A 20,354-nucleotide genomic window follows, 5' to 3' on the forward strand; every position below is an offset into this window, starting at 1 on the left:
CTGTTTATCAGATCAGGTAAAGCAATTGAAAACAAATCAAATTAAATTTTAATTTCACCTATATCTCCTGGTTTTTAAAATGAATACAGTATTGGTTATAGTACTGCTGGTTACATACAGTAATTTCATGATCTTGCACTGTATAGTTACATTTGATGAAACAATGACCAGTGATAACATGCTTACTGCATGTACAAAAGCAAAACTTTTCTGCCTGAGTCTGCCTTTTCTGCCTTGCTGAAGTAAACAGTGGTGACATGGAACTGAAGGTTATTAACAAAGTTATAATGACATACATCATTGATAGGAACCTTTAGGGAGGCTTTGATGTTGTTTTTTTTTTTTTTTTTTTTTTTTTTTTCTGCATTTTCCCAGACTTGTCTCTCTGATGCATTTTCGGGAACCAGTTACCAAATAAAAAACACACTTTCCTGTTTCACTGGGGAGGCGGGGTTTTGTACTAAATATTCATTGCTTTGCATCTGAATGACTGTTTCTTCATTGAACAGAGATGCACAATGGAAATCTACACATCAAATACATGTACTGTATGGCAGTCCACCTTTTAAGTTGGTTGTCAGTGGAATCTGTGTTATTTGTTTGTCTGTTTATGTATTTTTTTTTTTAATTTCTAAAAAATTAATTTGATGACTTTTCTGCTTAATTTGCAGTTTTAGTGTCAATCTTGTGTGTGTTTGCTGCACTCTCGGGACAAGGTAAGTACAGAAACACTGTGATTATACTTTAGATATTGAGGCATGTTTTAGAGGCATCTATTACAGGTTTTATTGTAACAAATACAGTAAAATAAATGACTGAATGAATAAGTTTTGGTGGAAGTCTATCGCTGTGATTTATTTTGATTATTTGTAGTTGTTTACTTTAGAGTTGTCTCTAAATTTAACATTGAGGGGTTGAGATCTAAATTGTATGTTTGGATTTTCTAGGAAATTGTGTGAACTGAACATACACAAACATTGCCCCTGTGAAAAAGTGTAGTGTACTTTTTCAAACCTATACCAGAAAAAATTTTAATTTAATAAAAGGCCCCTTACTGTACTTACTGTAACTTTAATGACTATGTTTCTTAAAAGTGCACTTTGTAATAATGTCAAATGAAAATTTTACATATTAAATCGTTTTAAATCTTTTGATGTGCTTTACAGAAGTACACTTATTTAGATGTGCTGACTAAAATACTAAACCACATATAAAGTAGGTGGTTATGATTAACTGTAGTGTGTTATTTGATTACATTAATATAAGAAAATATATATTTAAAACTACAACTTCATAACAAATTACAAATCTAAATACATAACATACAAGTTTCAAATGCATATCATAGTATAATTTAGTTTGCCATAAATGCTTGTCAGTACATCCTGCAGGACACTTTTTGCAAAGACGAAAGAAGTAATTGTGAAATTTCATATAAATGTATACCTAAATCCTACTTATGTGGGTCAAAAATGGCACTCTAAAAAGTTAAAACTAATTGCATTTAATATAAATTTAAACTATAATATTCTCATTTAATTGAAAATAATGTTTAAGTGTATGAAAACATTATATTCAATTAGCACTTAAGTATATCCTATATATATATATATATATATATATATATATATATATATATATATATTATATATATATATATATATATATATATATATATAATACATACTCAATGACATAAGTCAATATTTAAAAGTGCTTCTTTTTCACAAGGGTCAGTTTTGTCTTTTTTTCTGTTTAGACTTTGTTGTTCCCCTTTTTTTATTTGTTTTCATATCTAGGTGATGTAACTACAGGGTTGAGCCAACTTGAGACTGACTACTGTAATTCTACAGCCTACAATCCTGTAAATCAGATTTGCTGTAATGGAAGCATTCATGATCGAAGCAGTGCTCACACAAAATGCTGTGGCCAAGGTATACAATCCATTTGATGCGGTTTAAAAATTAGTCAGCGTTTGCACTCTTTTCATCTTTTCATGTTGCTTGTTGTGAGTGGTGTTTATAGTTTTGATTATCAAATTAAATTAAATGCTAATTAATTAATTAATTAATTAATTGAAAAAAAAACATTTTGAAATGGTAAAGAAATTTGGGTGAGACTGTTTCATCATATCTCTAGATCAAGAATTTTCTATAATGGCTTTGTTCTCTCTCTCGCATTTATTTACAGTCATGTACCTAACGACAACTCATATTTGTTGTGGTGGCAACAAAATGCTTGAACTGAAGAAAAATCTTTCTTGTTGTGGCGGTAATTCATTTAACAAGACGTTCCAGTATTGCTGTTTAACAAACAACAATGTTGAAGTGAGGCTCAAAAATCAACCTTGCCATTCACCACCTCCAACAGGTTTGTCTTTACAACTCTTACATGGATTTTTTGCCTCTTTCTTGTATCTGTATTGGTATAATTCACACATCTGCACCAAATGTAAAACTTAATAAATCTCTTTCTTGAAAGGAGAACAGAATTTCCATTCAGGCATCTGTACAATTCAACTCCCACGCATCCTGGAAAACATGGGAAAATACTTAAAGGTCAATGTGAGGTAGACTACTGTGGGTGCTGGTGAAATTGAGCAGACATAAATAGTTTGGAATGTAGATAGTAAGAGTGGATCTAAACAAACAGAAATAATAATAACCAATTAGAAATGAAATATGAACTCACTCTGTTACTTATGCATAATATTTATACTTAAACATAATAGCAATATAGCATAGTAGCAAATTATGGATATAACGATTGATTCAGACATGTACAGACTAGATTAGCACTTGTGAAAATGTGTAAATGTGTAATTTAGGCACTAAGGTAAGGGATCAAGTAAGTTTAGGGGTAGTACTAAAGGGTACTCAATCTGGTAAAGCTGGGAGGCTGATGAGCCGGGTGATGGGACGAAGATAGGTCTTATTCTTGACTTCCACTTCTGCAGTCCAAGCTCGCCCATCTTCTCCAGAAAACACTTTTGTTACTTGTCCAACTGGCCATAGAGCTTGGGGTAACTGATGATCAACAATCATGACAATTGTGCCTGGCCGTAGATTCTCTGCCTCTCTGTGCCACTTCTGTCGGACATGCAGGTCTGGGAGATAGTTATGGAGGAAACGTCTCCAGAATTGGTCTGCCAGAAGCTGACTGTGTTTCCATCTCCGTTTGCTCCGCAAATCTGATTCGGAGTATACTACTTGCGGCAAGGATGAGTCAGGCCGCCCCATGAGCAGCATGTTGAGAGTGACTGGGTCAGGGTCCACTATGTCTGAGGACATATATCTGAGTGGCTTCGAATTGAGAATGCCTTCAATCTCAACAAGCACAGTACGCAGTACTTCTTCGGTCACAATTTGATCCCCTATACAGGGCTCCAAACTGCGACTAAAACAGTCGCATTTGCGACCATAAATATTAATTTGTGAGTGACGTTTTTGCTGAGGTCGCAACTGGCGACTACCCGCCGAAAGCTCCTCAGGATTTAACCGCTAAAAAAGTTTTCTCAGGCAGATGATTTGCTTCATTCTAGCAGCGCCCCGTCTGTGATAAAACGAACTCGTGCCGAAGGTTAATACACACAACTACACCGAGTGTGGACCTGCCGCATGTACAACAGCTTTCAGCCGAGATCGGCCCATAGGGAAAAAGCCGTCTGTCAGCCAGAAGTGTTTTGTAGAGTCGGCGCGGCTCTGGTCCATTATCTTCTCACCGATGCCGAGACTGAACCGACAGAGACGCATTTCAGCCGGAATCAGCCCGAGTGTTATTGCTATCTGGGTATATATTTACATGTTATAACTTAAAAATTTGAATGTAATGCCTTTTTTCCTAATTGTTTTGCAATCAAATCTTTTGTTATGTTCACATATTAAACTGAGACGATGCGCATTAAAGTTTTAGTGGAAAAAGAGAGTTTCAAACAGTCCTCATCTCTGCCGCACATCAGAGCTGACGCACACAGTCCGATAAACGCAGCTCCACTGTGCAGCGAGAGAGAAATGACGGAGACGGAAGAAGGGAAAGTGCAGAAAATACAGCGTCTATTTCGTGCACAACTTGAACAAACTAGAACAGGTAAAGCTGTCAGCTGTGTGGATATTGGCAATATCGTTAACAATTCTCGTTTAATAATAATTACTAATATGGCTTCTTCTAAACAAGATCTTGAATCTGTGTTCTTTTAATGTGTGAACTTCATTATTTGAAGTGCAACTGCCGTCCAGTAATCGCAAAAAGCTCTGTGCTTTGTAACTTTTTAATAAAAAGTACCAGCTTTAAAATTATTCCGAATTCATAACGAAATTCAAACAATACCGTTTTGGCGCTCCTTAATGGGGCAGGTGCGGTCGCTTTAGCGCCTCAGTTCAAGGGTAACTGAACCCATTTAATCTTTCTCTTTACTAATATAGTACATAATGAACATGAATTAACATCAAAAGGTAGGCTATTTTATAAGAGATCCTACAGTACAACTTACTGAAATGTCTCATGAAGGAGGAGCCCAAGCTACACTCAGTGGCCAAGTGATGCTTATGCTCCATGATACTGTACAGATTCTGTGTAATGAACAATTCTTTGTGACTGTAGATTTCAAGTTGGAAAAGACATTTAGCTCCCACTTTAAGTGAACCTTAGTTCCCTTTCAGTCGGTCACTCTCGACGCCACGTCGGTGACCGACGAAAATGGGATATCGCTTCGATAGACCAATCTACTTCGAGTGTAAACTAAACGAGCCAATGCACATTGGCATGCAATTATTGCATCCAGCTGCCGCTGATCACAGCGTGAGTATAATAAGGCAGCAGGTGCAATGCATACCAGCTTTTCGCTTCGGAGCCGAGCGTTAGTATCGTTCTGCTCAACTGTGTCTGCTGTGAACTACGAGTTCAGCACGCTCTCGGAAGCTTCGTGTGTTGGCGAGACGGCGCTTCAGCGGTGGTCGTTCCAGCGTCGAGTGGATTGCACACTTCAGGCTGCACTACCCCCTGTCGTGTTGCAAGCGGCCAATTCCCCTGTGCGCCTCAGCACTAAAAGAGCATTTCCTAAAGAGCAAATTTCTCTAAAAGAGCTTCATGGGTGCGTCTTTGTAAAGACGACGGTTCGTCCTTATAAGGATGCCGTATCACCCGTGCGTTTCTGGGTGCGGTCGTTACCTGGCAACGGGCGATGGTCACGATTGCTGCCTCACGTCTCTGGGCAAACACGCTGAGGTAGCTTTCGTGGATGAGTCATCTTCTCTCTGCGGGAAGATGACCGTCTCGGAGCTGCGAACCAGGCTCTGCTTCCCTCAAAAAAGGGGGCGGAGTCCCGTTGCCGCTGCCGCGATTTGGGGCTCGTTCTGGCGGCCGACAGACGAAAACCATTTCCAGCAGTAGCACGGGCGGTTTGAGGATTATAGTGGTGGCAAACCCCGCAGGGAACCAACCCTCTGGGGACCATCACTCCTCTTGCATCTCCGATCCAGAGGAGTAACCCACGGAACGCGCTGGGCCCTCTTCAAAGAGCGTACCAGTGGTATCCAGTGGGCCTCCCCCTGACCAGATGTCGATCTCAGCATCGGAGGGAGAGCTGTCAGATGAAGATTCAACTGTGCTGCTGCCCTCTGGGACGGTGGCGGAGCATGAATTGGATCCGGAGATGACAGCTATGCTTTCCCGGGCCGCCGAGAGGGTAGGGCTCGAGTGAAAATCTCCACCGCGTCCCGAGCCCTCAAGGCAGGATGATTGGTTTCTCAAGGTGGCGCGCGTTGGTTTTCAGCGCCCCACCCTGGTGCCTTTCTTCCCGGAAGTGCATGACGAGCTCACCAGGTCTTGGATGGCACCTTTTACTGCCAGAAACTGGCTGGTGGGCTCCTCCTCCCTCACCACCCTCGATGGCAGTGCAGCGAAGGGGTATTCGATGATTCCCCCAGTGGAGCGGGCGGTAGCGATGCAAGTGTGTCCTAAGTCTGCCTCCTGCTGGCGGGGAGACCCGGTGCTTCTTTCCCGGGCCTATGGGCATTCGTCTGGTCTAACCGGCGGTGCCTATATGGCTTGCGGGGAAGCTGCTTCTGCCTTACACGCTGTGGCGTTACTGCAGGTGCACCAGGCCAAGGCACTGAAGGACCTGCACGAGGGTGGTTACGATCCAGAAGTTCTGAAAACTCAGAACCGCCACTGGCCTCGCGCTCCGAGCGACGACGGTCACCGTGCATTCTCTGGGTCGTGCGATGTCCACGCTTGTGGTCCAGGAGCGCCATCTCTGGCTGAGTCTGGTTGAAATGAGGGACGCCGACAAAGATCAGTTCCTTAATGCCTGTGTCCCAGACCGGCCTCTTCGGTGACGTGGTCGAGAACCTGGCCCAGCAGTTCTTGGCTGCACGGGAGCAGACTGAGGCGGACCAACCTTCTGCCCGGCGGGCAGCTGCTGCCTCCACCCATCCGCCGGTTGCAACGCCCCAGCCTGCTCGTCACCGAGGGCGGCCCCCTGCGTCCACCCGCTCCCGCCGCCGCATCCGCAGCAGCCTCCAGCAAGTGGCGCCGTAGAGCTGGGCATAGGCAGGCCGCCCCACCCGTCCTGGCCCCCGTCAAACCTGGCGGTGAGCAGAAGAGCAAGAGGCCCCAGGACGGGTGGCCCAGAGAGAGGTAGCCACTTTCTGGGGGATGGTGAACGCACCTCTCCCTCCCCTGGAGGAGGGCCAGGGGAGAATCTGGAAATCTCGACTAGAGAGCGGTTTTCTCTGTCTCTGGGTCCCAGGAGGGCACGGAGAGTTGCGGACGGCCAAACACCGGACCTCACTCATCCTCCTCCTTCGCCAGATGGCAGCAGCGGGCGGTTCGAGAGCGTCAACAAAGGCCCTACTCACGCACCCTCTGCCAACCCGTGGAACCAGGTGAGCCCTGCACCCCACACTCACACCACACTCAGGCCTGCTCACAAGCCGCCCGAGATGGGTCCCTGTGTTCCACCTCGCTGCCCCACTGCGGGTACGGCTGTGGTTCCGCTGGTCCCGCTTGTACGGTTTCTAAGCACCTGGTCAGCGCTACCCAGCCCGTCTCGCTGGCTCCTGCGGATCATCAGCCTCGGCTATGCGATTCAGTTCGCCCGGCGTCCCCCCAAGTTCAGCGGTATCCGCTTCACTACAGTGAAAGCGTCCGATGCCCCTGTTCAGCCGATATGAGGACGGGGTTTTACAGCCCCTACTTCATTGTACCCAAGAAAGGCGGTGGGGTTAAGACCGATCTTGGATCTGCGAGTTTTGAACCGGGCCCTTCATCGGCTACCGTTCAAGATGTTGACGCAGAAACGCATCTTCGGGTGCGTCCGTCCCCGAGATTGGTTTGCAACGATCGACCCGAAGGACGCGTACTTTCATGTGTCGATCCTTCCGCGCCACAGACCTTTTCTGCGGTTTGTGTCTGAAGGACAGGCATATCAGTACAAGGTCCTGCCCTTCAGGCTGTCCCTGTCTCCCCGTGTCTTCACGAAAGTCACGGAGGCGGCTCTTGTTCCCCTCAGAGAGCAGGGTGTTCGTATTCTCAACTATCTAGACGATTGGCTGATACTAGCACAATCTCGGGATCAGTTGTGCGAACACAGGGACCTGGTGCTCCGGCACCTCAGCCTGTTGGGCCTTCGGGTCAACTGGGAAAAGAGCAAACTCTTGCCAACGCAGAGGATCTCTTTTCTCGGTATGGAGTTGGATTCGGTCGAACATACAGCACGCCTCATAGAGGAACGTGCGCGGTCGGTGCTAGCCTGCTTGAATACATTCAAGAGCAGGACAGCGGTCCCACTGAAACTCTTTCAGAGCCTCCTGGGGCATATGGCGGCCGCAGCGGCACTTACACCGCTCGGCCTGTTACATATGAGACCGCTCCAGCACTGGCTTTATGGCCGAGTCCCGAGGTGGGCGTGGAAGCGCGGCACTCACCGGGTCCAAGTTACACCGGCCTGTCGCCAAACCCTCACCCCGTGGCCAGATCTTGCGTTTCTCAGGGCAGGGGTGCCCCTAGAGCAGATCTCCAGGCATGCTGTGGTTTACACGGATGCCTCCACCACCGGCTGGGGGGCCACGTACAACGGGCATGCAGTCTCAGGGGTTTGGACGGGCCCGCAGCTGCAGTGGCACATTAGTTGCCTAGAGTTGTTAGCAGTGCACCTTGCCTTGAACCGTCTCAAAGGTCACTTACGAGGCAAGCATGTGCTGGTCCGAACGGACAACACAGCGACCGTTGCGTACATCAACCGACAAGGTGGTCTGCGCTCCCGTCGCATGTCACAACTCGCCCGCCACCTCCTCCTTTGGAGTCAGAAGGTTCTGAGGTCTCTTCGTGCCATTCACATTCCAGGCCTGTTCAACCGTACAGCCGAGGAGCTGTCTCGAGCAATGCTCCCAGGAGAATGGCGACTCCATCCCCTGATGGTCCAGCTGATTTGGAGACGGTTCGGAGCCGCTCAGGTAGACCTGTTTGCTTCTCCAGAGACCGCTCACTGCCAGTTGTTCTACTCCCTGACCGAGGGAACTCTCGGCAGGGATGCACTGGCACACAGATGGCCGCGGGGCCTACGCAAGTATGCGTTTCCCCCAGTGAGCCTTCTTGCACAGACACTGTGCAAAGTCCGGGAGGACAAGGAGCAAGTCTTGCTAGTGGCACCATATTGGCCCACTCAGACCTGGTTCCCCGAACTAGTGCTCCTCGTGACAGCCCCCCCTTGGCCGATTCCTCTGAGGAAGGATCTACTGACTTAGAGATGGGGCACCATTTGGCACCCACGTCCAGACCTTTGGAAACTCCATGTCTGGTCCCTGGACGGGACGCGGAGGTTCTAGGTGACCTGCCCCAGGAGGTAGCGAACACCATCACTTCGGCAAGAGCACCGTCTACGAGACACGCTTACGCCTTGAAGTGGAACCTGTTCGTCGAGTGGTGTTCGTCGAGTGGTGTTCTTCTCGCAGAGAAGACCCCCGAAGATGCCCGATTGCGGTTGTGCTTTCCTTTCTGCAGCAAGGGCTGGAGCGAAGGCTGTCTCCCTCCACCCTCAAAGTCCAGGTTGCCGCTATTGCTGCGTACCATGACCCCGTGAATGGAAAGTCTTTAGGTAAGCATGACCTCGTCATCAGGTTCCTTAGAAGGGCCGGGAGGTTAAATCCTTCCCGGCCCCCCTCCGTACCCTCTTGGGACCTGACTCTGGTACTGAAATCACTACAGCAGGGCCCATTCGAGCCTTTGCATTCAGTCGAGCCAAAGTTTCTTTCATTGAAAACTCTGCTCCTGCTTGCACTGGCCTCTATCAAGAGGGTAGGGGACCTGCATGCATTTTCGGTCGACGATTCGTGCCTAGAGTTTGGGCCGGCTGACTCCCAGGTAATCCTGGCTACGTGCCCAAGGTTCCCACTACACCCTTCAAAGACCAAGTGGTGGACCTGCAAGTGCTGCCCCTGGAGGAGGCAGACCCAGCCCTAGCTTTGCTCTGTCCCGTCCGAGCATTGAGATGCTACGTAGACCGGACACAAAGCTTCAGGACCTCAGACCAGCTCTTTGTCTGTTACGGAGGCCGGCAGAAGGGGAATGCCGTCTCTAAGCAGAGGATGGCCCGCTGGATTGTGGATGCCATAGCCCTGGCTTATCAGGCACAGGGTGTGCCCTGCCCGTTCAGGTTGTGAGCTCACTCAACAAGAAGTGTTGCATCCTTCAGGGGCGCTGGCTCATGGCACCTCGCTGACAGATATTTGTAGAGCTGTGGGCTGGGCGACCCCTAACACGTTCGCTAGATTCTATAGCCTTCGTGTAGAGCCGTTATCCTCCTGTATTCTCACCTCAAATGGGTAGTGGCACCTAGAGGCCCCGGTTAGTGTCGGCTTGCTAAAACTGCTCTAGAGTGTCCGTACTGTAGACCCTGTTGAGATCCTCCATCACCCTAGGCAGCTGGACGCGGCAGAACGTCCAGCGCCAGGCCTTCATGATGAATCCGTGAGAACCATGGAAGGCTGGGTTCCATATTGAGACCTAAGCGGTACTCGTATGCGTATAGTCCACGGTATAGCCTTAGAGCCCGTGTTTCCCCGGCAGACTTCTGCCTTTCCAGGAGGGTTTGAATCACCTCAAATTTTTCCATATACACCTAAACGGATGCTATATGTGTATTTGCTCCCGAGACCTCCTTCGAGAAGGATGGAGCCTCCGCAGCGTCCCTGTTCCAAGTGGAATGGTTTTCCCAGTGTTATCCAGTCTCACCCAGTGAGGTAGTGCTTTGATAATGGTGAGTGGAATTACTTGTTCATAGCCCCGGCCTACACCTAATAGGGGCGCAGGCGGCTCGCACAGGGCACTGGAAGGGGCAGCACCCCTATGGCGCTTTGGTAGGGATCCCATTTTCGTCGGTCACCGACGTGGTGTCGAGAGTGACCGACTGAAAGGGAAACGTCTCGGTTACGTATGGTAACCCTCGTTCCCTGAAGGAGGGAACGGAGACGCCACGTCCCGTCGCCATGGTTGCTGTACCACCGCTGAGCCGCCGGGTCTCCGGCTCGGCTCCTCAGCGAAAACCTGGTATGCATTGCACCTGCTGCCTTATTATACTCACGCTGTGATCAGCGGCAGCTGGATGCAATAATTGCATGCCAATGTGCATTGGCTCGTTTAGTTTACACTCGAAGTAGATTGGTCTATCGAAGCGATATCCCATTTTCGTCGGTCACCGACGTGGCATCTCCGTTCCCTCCCTCAGGGAACGAGGGTTACCATACGTAACCGAGACGTTCCCAGGTCATCTACAAGATGGATTAAAATGCTGATAAAGTCAAGAAAAGATGAGACATAAACACATGACAGTATGATTGAAATGTTGAAATGTAAATAAATAAATAATAATAATCGTAAAATAAATAAAACACGTTTATTCTGTGGCACCTAAAAAAAATATTTGGCTCCTAAGTTTTTTTCTTATAGGAGCCAATGGCTCCTTACTCGATTTTTTTGTTTGGAGCCCTGCTATAGTAGAACAAAGAGCTGATTTCAGGGATCTTATTTCTCTTTCCAAACAGCCTCCAAAGTGTGAAGCGTCTGGGGGGGTTGAACTTAAAACTAATCTGGTGGCTGGCTTATTGCTCATGGAGGGAAGGATGGAGCACAGCAAAATATTCTTGTAATGCTCTCTCGCCACCTTTGAAGTTTGTACCTTGGTCAGAGATAATCGCAAATGGCTTGCCTCTGCGGGAGATGAATCTTCGAAGGGCCATTAAGAATGAATCTGTGTCCATCTGATAGAGCAGGTCCAGGTATACAGCTCTCGTTGTCAGACACTTACATATGATACCCCATCGTTTCTCATGTCTGCACCCAATCTTGATGAGGTAAGGGCCGAAACAATCCACTCCAGTGTGAACTGACATATGGGAACACTGAGCTCTGACTTCAGTTATTTGGCTAGTTGTGCTCCTGTAATAGCGGCACACAACTGAAGATGAGGTATGGATTGTTGTTTCTTTGGAGAAACTCTGGAACGGGCAGTCAAGAAAGCTATCTCTGTCTCCGGAGAGGCATATATTTCACTCTTAACCCTTTAACGTGTACAATCACACCGGTGTGATCTGTCTTGGTTGGTCCCTGGAGCATACGATCACACCAGTGTCATTAGAACTTTCAGTGCGTCACGTCATCAACTGTTGAATTTAAATCCGCTTTTGCACTTTGGCTAAATGACGCCATACCGGACAGCGCACTCCATCTGCCGGGCTTTCAGCTGTTTAGAGCGGACCGCGACACAGAATCAACGGCGGTACGTGCTTCTACATCAATGAACGGTGGTGTACAGATGTAACCATGTTAAATAAGATGTGCTGCTCAGATCTCAAAACACTCTTCATTAACTGTAAGCCGTTCTATTCGCCGCGGGAGTTTCACTCGTTCATTCTGGTGTTTACATTCCTCCACAAGCGCACGTAAGCCTGGCTTTACAGAAACTCGCTGATCAGATCACAGAGACAGAACAATAACACCCGGACTCCATTTTAATCATTCTTGGGGACTTTAATAAAGCCAAACTCTCTGTGAACTGCCAAAATACAGACAACACATCACTTGTCCCACCAGAGACAGTAATATATTGGATCACTGTTACACCACAACAAAGGATGCATATCGCTCTGTTCCACGAGCAGCTCTGGGACTGTCTGATCACTGTCTGGTCCATCTTGTACCGACCTACAGGCAGAAACTAAAATCAGCTAAACCTGTATTAAGGACTGTAAAAAGATGGACTAATGAAGCAGAGTAGGATTTACAATCTTGCTTTGACCTCACTGATTGGAGTGTTTTTGAAGCTGCTGCCACCGATCTGGACGAACTCACAGAGACTGTAACATCTTATATCAGTTTCTGTGAGGATATGTGTATTCCTACCAGGACTCAACTAAATTACAACAGTGACAAACTGTGGCTCACTGCAAAACTCAGACAGCTCCGTCAGGCCAAAGAAGATGCTTACAGGAAGGGGGACAACGTCCTGTATAAACAGGCTAAATACACACTGGAAAAGGAGATCAGAGTGGCAAAGAGGAATTATTCTGAAAAAATAAGGACTCAGTTCACTTCCAACGACTCTGCATCAGTGTGGAAAAGTCTGAAGGAGATCACCAATTACAAGGCACCACCCCCCAGCACTGTGGAGAATCAACGACTGGCAGACAATCTGAAAGAGTTTTACTGCAGGTTTGAAAGAAGAACACCCATCACCTGCCCTGAACGCCTCTCCAAACAACCGTTCACACCATCCTTTTCCTGCAACCCGCCCTGAACGCCTCTCCAAACAACCGTTCACACCATCCACTCCTGCAACCCGCCCTAAACACCTCTCCAAACAACCGCTCACACCATTCACACCTCCTGCAACCCCCCAAAAAAAGATTGTGTTACACCAGCTTGTCTGAAATCCTGTGCTGACCAGCTGGACCCCATCTTCACACAGATCTTCAACCTCACTCCCGCAGAAATATAACTCACCTCATCCTTCAAACGCTCCACCATCATCCCCATTCCAAAGAAATCCCAAATTACAGGACTAAATGACTACAGGCCTGTGGCTCTAAAGTCTGTGGTCATGAAGTCATTTGAAAAACTGGTGCTGGCCCACCTGAAGGACATTACTGGACCCTTACTGGATCCTCTTCAGTTTGCCTACAGAGCAAACAGGTCTGTGGACGATGCAGTAAACATTGGACTGCATTATGTTCTACAACACCTAGACAGACTGGGGACTTATGTGAGGATCCTGTTTGTGGACTCCAGCTCAGCCTTTAACACGATCATCCCAAACCTCCTCATGCCCAAACTAACTCAGCTCTCCGTGCCCACCTCCGTCTGTCAGTGGATGAACAGCTTCCTGACAGACAGGCAGCAGCTAGTGAGGCTGGGAAAATACACTTCCAGCACCCGTACAATCAGCACCGGAGCTCCCCAGGGCTGTGTTTTCTCCCCACTGCTCTTCTCCCTGTACACCAACGATTGCACATCTAAGGACCCCTCTGTTAAGCTCCTGAAGTTTGCAGATGACACCACACTCATCGGCCTCATTCAGGACAGTGACGAGTCTGCTTACAGACAGGAGGCTGAGCAGCTGGCTGTCTGGTGCAGTCACAACAACCTGGAGCTTAACACGCTCAAAACAGTGGAGATGATCGTGGACTTCAGGAGAAACCCCCCTGCTCTCCCCCCACTCACCATCATAAATAGCACTGTTACTGCAGTGGAGTCATTCAGGTTCCTGGGAACCACCATCTCTCAGGACCTGAAGTGGGACATTCACATTGACTCCATTGTGAAAAAGGCCCAGCAGAGTTTGTACTTCCTTCGCCAGCTGAGGAAGTTCAACCTACCACAAGAGCTGCTGAAACAGTTCTACTCATTGAATCCGTCCTCTGCACTTCAGTAACTGTCTGGTTCAGCTCAGCTTCTATATCTGACCTCAGAAGACTACAGAGGGAAGTCCGGACTGCTGAGAGAATCATCGGTACAACCCTCCCTTCTATTCAAGAACTGTACTTACCAGAGTGAGCAAAAAGGCTGGCAAAATCACTCTGGACCCCTCACATCCAGCACACTTCCTCTTTGAACTGTTGCCATCTGGTCGACGCTACAGAGCACTGAGCACCAGAATGGCCAGACACAGGAACAGTTTCTTCCTTCAGGCAATCCATCTAATGAACACTTGATAATAACTGTGGAACACACTACACTATTTATATTTAAATACACATACACTTATTTATCTAACACATACTTAGTGTACCTTAAATTTTTTTGCACATAATCTGTACATACACAACTGCTCATTGTAATATACCTGCCATACAATTGTCAATTTGTATATTGTCATTCCTTACCTACTTATTTGTATTTTTATTTTTTTGTATTTTTTTGTATTTTTAATACCTTATGTATTTTTTTGTTCTGTTGATGTCATTCTGTTGCACTGCGGAGGTTCTGTCACGAAAACAAATTCCTCGTATGTGTGAACATACCTGGCAATAAAGCTCATTCTGATTCTGATTCTGATTCTGGACGCCGGTGACACTGTTTCTGATCTCTGTTAAGTCTCTGGAAACTGACACACCCTGCAAGTAGTGGTCTTGAGCATCACAATATGGGCTGAACATCTTCCTGTCTCTGGGCTTAGGGTCGGAAGCTTTACCTGGCATGTCACTGCTGTCTGTCTCTGTACCAAGGAAGATACTCATGGCCTTCATTGGCTGTCTTGTGTCTCTCTGGTGTCCCCTCTTGTGTATGGACATTGGCCTACTCATTGAATGATAGAACCTGGTACTGTCTTCTTAAACTTGCAGCTCAAAATCTAACCACGCTGAGAGATCGAGCAAGGTACAGAATGTTCTCCAAAGCGATACGCAGACGTGAGAACTCTCTCGGATCTGGCTGCACAAAGTACCCTATATGTACACTCTTGACTGGGAGGAACACGTAACTGGGTCTTGTACGATCATTAGCTCTGCCATAAGATCTATGGTGAAAGGACTGGTGCTGTGAGGGTCGTGCATGAGTTGGCGGTGATATCATCTCCAGCTGCCAAAGCCTCTGTTCTAAGTCATGCAGGCGATCTTGTCTGAGTGACTCTGCTGCACTCTCAATTGGTTCTCAGAGGTAGTTTGGACCTAGGCAGAGGGATGGGCCTGGCATCTGTAGTGATAGGGTGGAATATGAGGAACAGGGGAAGATGTACTCTGTGGATAATGACTGGGCCGATCACTCACTGCAAGTAGGCTCAACTGAGTTTCCAGGGCCTCATTCCCCAATTACAAGCCGTCGCAGTTCCTCTGTCTCTTTCTGCAACTGCTGGAACTCTGCTAGAACTTCTGATGACAGCTCAGGGAGGGGTGAAGTATGTGCTCGCTGTTGTTCATACTCTCTACTGGGACTCCACTCTGTCAGTGGCTGCTATGGCTGCATACCTGTTCCATACTCAGTGGAGGTGTTGGTGAGCTTGGGTGCAGTTGCTCCTTGCAATTCTGAATCATCACTCATTTCAGAATAAGTATCTACTCTCTGTCTTGACTGTAACCTTTGTTGATAATCAGTGAGCTCGAAATCTGACAGGTAACTAGGGAGCCACACCACTCATCAGGGTCTGACTGCAGGCTCAGGAAGGTCAGGTCTAGGATCTGGATCACTCTGATGCATCATTCTTATGACAGCTCTTCAATCCGGCTCGAAGGACCATTTGTGAGGACCATTTGTCATATTATCTTGCTGTATGTCTGTCGTTTTCTTAACGTTTTCTGACTAAAATCAACCAAAAAGTCATTTTAAAGTGGTTAAGCAAATAATAATAATAATCGGCAGGGATCCCCAGACCAATACAATTAGTGTGCCTCCTCTATTTTAAAACCCACAAGCCCCCACTGTCAGGGAGTAGGGAGCAATGAACACTTTGTAGGGACCATGTCAATGGGAACACAGTTCATGCATGGAGCTCACTTCTAACGAGCTGATTATCTGAATTAGGTGTGTTAACAAAGAGAGACGTGCAAAATATGCAGAGCTGGGGGGTGAGAGGACTGGAATTGAGAACCTCTGCATTAAGGCAATACCCACCTATTTTAATGTCTTTGTCTCACTCTATCATTAATGTTTCTTGTCTAGAAGCTGGACCCTCAGAGTATGTCAACTGCTCAGGTGTACTGTACAGGAGGGGATCAGGTCTTAATCAGGTCAGAATCCTTCTGATAAACTTTTTTTGATCATGGCAGAGGCTATTTACTCCTAGTGCAAATGGCCATAGATTCTATTTATACTAAGTGAGAATAGCATTATTTTCTTTGCAAGTGTAAATAGTGTTACTTGCTAGGCTATTTGGTGGCAAATACTATTTGCACCTCAGTGCATTGTACTTCATAGTAAAACAGTATGCAGGAACAACATATTCAATGTATATGGTTATTTATTTTAAATCATAAATGACTGCTACTTGTCACTATCCCTTAAATGGTATCCCAACCCTACCTACGCATAAACCTAACCATACTGAAACTTCTAATCATTTAAGGTGTCCTTGAAGGTCCGGAAAAGGAGCTACAATTATATATGTTATATACCGTTATATATATTGTATCATTTGAAAGGCTTTATGTTCATGCTCTAGTATTCATGTCAAAAATTATGTATTTCATGGTCGATGTGCCAGCCTGTCCAATCACCACGAAGACACCACATAAAATTTCAATCGCAGGCCTTGTTAGTCACTTTATTTCCATTTTTAGAATATTTTCTTCATTTTAATTTGGAATAAATGTGTCTGAAAGATGATATGCAATGGACAAAAAGGGAGAAAAATGGGGTCAGAAAAAAGGTGGATTCAAACTCGGGTTACGTCAAAAGGTGCGGTAATTGTCCTTACTCAACATGCCACTATTCCTGTTGACTTTTGGGTATCATTCTCAATTTTCAGTCAATTGTGTAAATAGCCTATACCAGCAAGATGGGGTCTTTGACATTCCATTTGATAATAGTCCACCTGTGGCAAATACAGTACCTTATTGTGATTTAGAATTAAATAATGATATCATAAGAGCAAGAATGCTGTTATTTGGAATGTGTTTTAACCAAAAAATGTAGACTGTACTCAAACAGTTTGCTAATATATGTGTACCATGTTTACCTGTATGTGTTTCAGTGCTGTGGTAAAGATGTCTACAGTCTAACAGATGACAATGTGCTGTGCTGTAATGGAATCCTTTATCGCAATGTGCCTGAACAGTCAGAGTGTGTCGGAGGTGTTATATATACTCAAAACCAGATTAAGATGTTGACTTGTGGCTCGGAAGTCTATGACCACAAAAAACAGCTGTGCTGCTCAGGTCATCTCTACAACAAAATTAAAGCAGAATGCTGTGGAAACCTCTTGCTGAAATATAATAACAATCAAATTTGCTGTTCCTCTTCAACCCATGCCATGATTTATGATACCAAACAAGAGCATTTGTGCTGTGGGCATTACTACTACAACACGTCCCTGTGGAGCTGCTGTGCTGAACATCTCAAACCAACACCAAAGACAGACAGTTATCCACCAGAATACAGACTTAAACCACTAACGGACCTGATCCCTGACATATGCCATAAAACAGGTCTGAAACTAAAAGTTCACGATTTGATGCTGTACAACATGAAATACCAAATATACTTAAAAAAAAAAAAAATTCTAACAAAATAAATTATCTTATCTATGTATATGTTTGATTCTAGTGCTCTTTGGCAAAGTGGAGAGTGTGGTACTTCGCCAAAAATGGCGTGACATTGTGTTGAGAGTCATTGTGGCGGTCAGCGAGTTATCACAAGGGACTTTACTCCATGTGTCCCTGGATCACTGCAGTTCTCCTGCGCTAGAAAACAGCATGACTTACCTTTGGGAGGAAAACAACAGGAAGTACAAGCCTCTCTCCATCCCTGTTGATGTAACCTCTGACATTCACATGTTCTTTACAGCATGTGACCTAAATCTCATGCAGGCCTTAAAGCGGAGTGTCAACACATGTTCACACATGCGCCATATTCACGGTGTATTTTCAATGCAAGTACACTTTTAAAGAGAATCATTTGACCTATCGGTAAGCCCCATCCCCCTTATTTACTGTTGTGAACTTGGACAAACAAATGGAGTTGCTAACTGTCTTACAATGACATGCAGTGTCAATGTCAAAACCTTGTCCCGAGATGTTTTAGATAAATTTTGTACACAGAAGGATCAGCATTCACATGGGACATAAATATGTCATAGAGGGATATAAAAAATATTTTAAAATAAATATTGTGGGTATTAATTTGGAAGCAAGGTTTTACAGATCACAATGCAAGCAAGAGAAGCCTCGTGTTACGGTCGTCACAATTGCTGATGACAACATCTAGGATTCATGTACCACAGGATTAGATTAAATTAATTTACCTTTGACCAGTTAATATGGAGAGGCACTAAAATGTAGATCTTCATTTAAGTGTTTTTGACCTACGCTGTACGAGATGTGAGAACAGTTATCTATTTAGGGTGGTACGTTAGCATGGCATCACTAACGTTAGCAAGTTTTAGCCAGAGATACCTTGCTGAAAAGCACAAAATGACATTAGCGTTCTGCTTGAGCAGATGAAAATACTAACTTTATGAGAGTATGACAACAGTGAAAATGAATGTTTTCGTCTTCATTAGGATTGGGGTTGAATGCTTAGGGACATTTTGGTCTGTTTTGTTTGTTTAGGAAATGGAATAAAATAAATTCTATTTCCCATCCTCTCAGACTACCTGTATGTGATGAGTGGGGCAGGGCCAAGAGCCGTGGGAATGGAGCGAGGCCGGTGGAGTAAATGATAAAGAGTGATACCTGCACCACTCACCGTTCTTGAGTCCCACAGAGGAGCTCCAGAAGGATAAAAGGAGGAGTGACAACAATTAAAGACAAGAGAGGACCAGGCCTCGCTCTGTTCCCACGGCTCTCAGTCCCGCCCCACTCGTCACACTGGAAATAATGTTTCAAGTACACCAGGCACACAGTTTTTCCATTTTTGTAGCATTAACACCATTAAATCACTGAGAGCTTCAGATCTTACAATGTCTCTCTATGGCGCTGAAACCTAAAGATGTCTGAGTTCCGGTCCCTGTGCAACTGATACTCAACTGCCATTGGCTCCCTGCATGGGAGGGGCTTACCAATAGGTCAATTGCATCCTTTTTTTATTGACATTTTACCTTTTATACACATAATATTTTACATAGTGCATTTATTTTAATAAGATTTCAATAAGAATGTTTTTAATCAATAACCAAACATCTGTTGGTTTATTATTTATCAGTCAGGTAACTTTAAAAATGTTAAGCTATTATATAAAAAAAAAATCGACCACATGATTTTCTCCTTTCAATATTTCAATAAACCTCAGGTCTGTTCTATTTTAGCGGCAAGGATATACAATCCGAGTGAAAAAATGCTTTTTTGGTGTCATTTAAAGGAAGGAGATGTTTATTAAAAGCATTACAAAACATTTCTTCAGTCCTAATTCATCAATTTAAATACAAGTACATTACAAATTTTGCATATTAGCGCAACCATACATTTGTTGTAGCAATACATTTGTTACTTGAACGATTATACTCAATAATGTATCTTATGAGAATATGCATTATATTCACTTCATCTGTTTTAATTGTGCAGCATATTAAATGATCTAAAGGATCCTCAAATGCAAACTGTGTATGTTTTGCTTCAAGAGAGCAACCATACATTTGTCTTGTGTTTCAGTTTCTTTTCCTTTTATATTCATTTATTCTTCATTCATTCATTCAGTTAAAATCATTTATCATTTAATCATTATATTATTAAATGTAATCATGTAATCATTTATAATAATTATTATTGCCATTTATGTACTAATTTCACTGATTCATTAATTAATTAGTCATTAATAATAAATAGTTTTTTAATATTATTTTTCAATTGTTGTTTAGTCTTATAATGTGTGATTTCAAGGGCTATTTGTCTTCACGAATAAGAGATGAGAGGAAATGTTTATGGAAACTCACGGTTTATGGGATCATGCTGTGAAGCAAATGGTATAACACGACTTGTTGGATTTGTGTTCGTCAAACGAAGTCTGAGCATATTCAATAAACTCTACTCCTGTTTATCATCATTACTTTGTGTCCTGCTTCTGGTCTTCACTGGCTTTTCTCAGTCAACTTCTTGTCTGATAGAAGACTGTTAATAGAATTTTAGGTACCAGACAAAATTTTCCATTGACAGGTTTTGGGTATTAGACAACTTTGCTGACTAGGTTCTGTTACCATGCAGACAAAATAGATATTT

At 44.9% G+C, this 20,354-nt stretch overlaps 1 protein-coding gene across 1 annotated transcript; it reads left to right on the forward strand.

Moving 5' to 3' along the window:
* The first annotated feature begins 648 nt into the window (after nt 1-648).
* LOC109050429 (galaxin-like) lies at nt 649-20,181 on the forward strand. Its single transcript, XM_042775081.1, has 6 exons — nt 649-716; nt 1,800-1,934; nt 2,191-2,370; nt 16,147-16,214; nt 17,177-17,630; nt 17,749-20,181. Exons 3-6 carry the CDS (start codon nt 2,193-2,195, stop codon nt 18,087-18,089), a joined length of 1,041 nt encoding a protein of 346 aa, XP_042631015.1. The 5' UTR covers nt 649-716; nt 1,800-1,934; nt 2,191-2,192; the 3' UTR covers nt 18,090-20,181.
* Nucleotides 20,182-20,354: the final 173 nt, after the last annotated feature.

The sequence above is a fragment of the Cyprinus carpio genome, chromosome A18 (genome assembly GCF_018340385.1).
Source record: "Cyprinus carpio isolate SPL01 chromosome A18, ASM1834038v1, whole genome shotgun sequence".
In the NCBI taxonomy this organism is placed as follows: domain Eukaryota; kingdom Metazoa; phylum Chordata; class Actinopteri; order Cypriniformes; family Cyprinidae; genus Cyprinus; species Cyprinus carpio.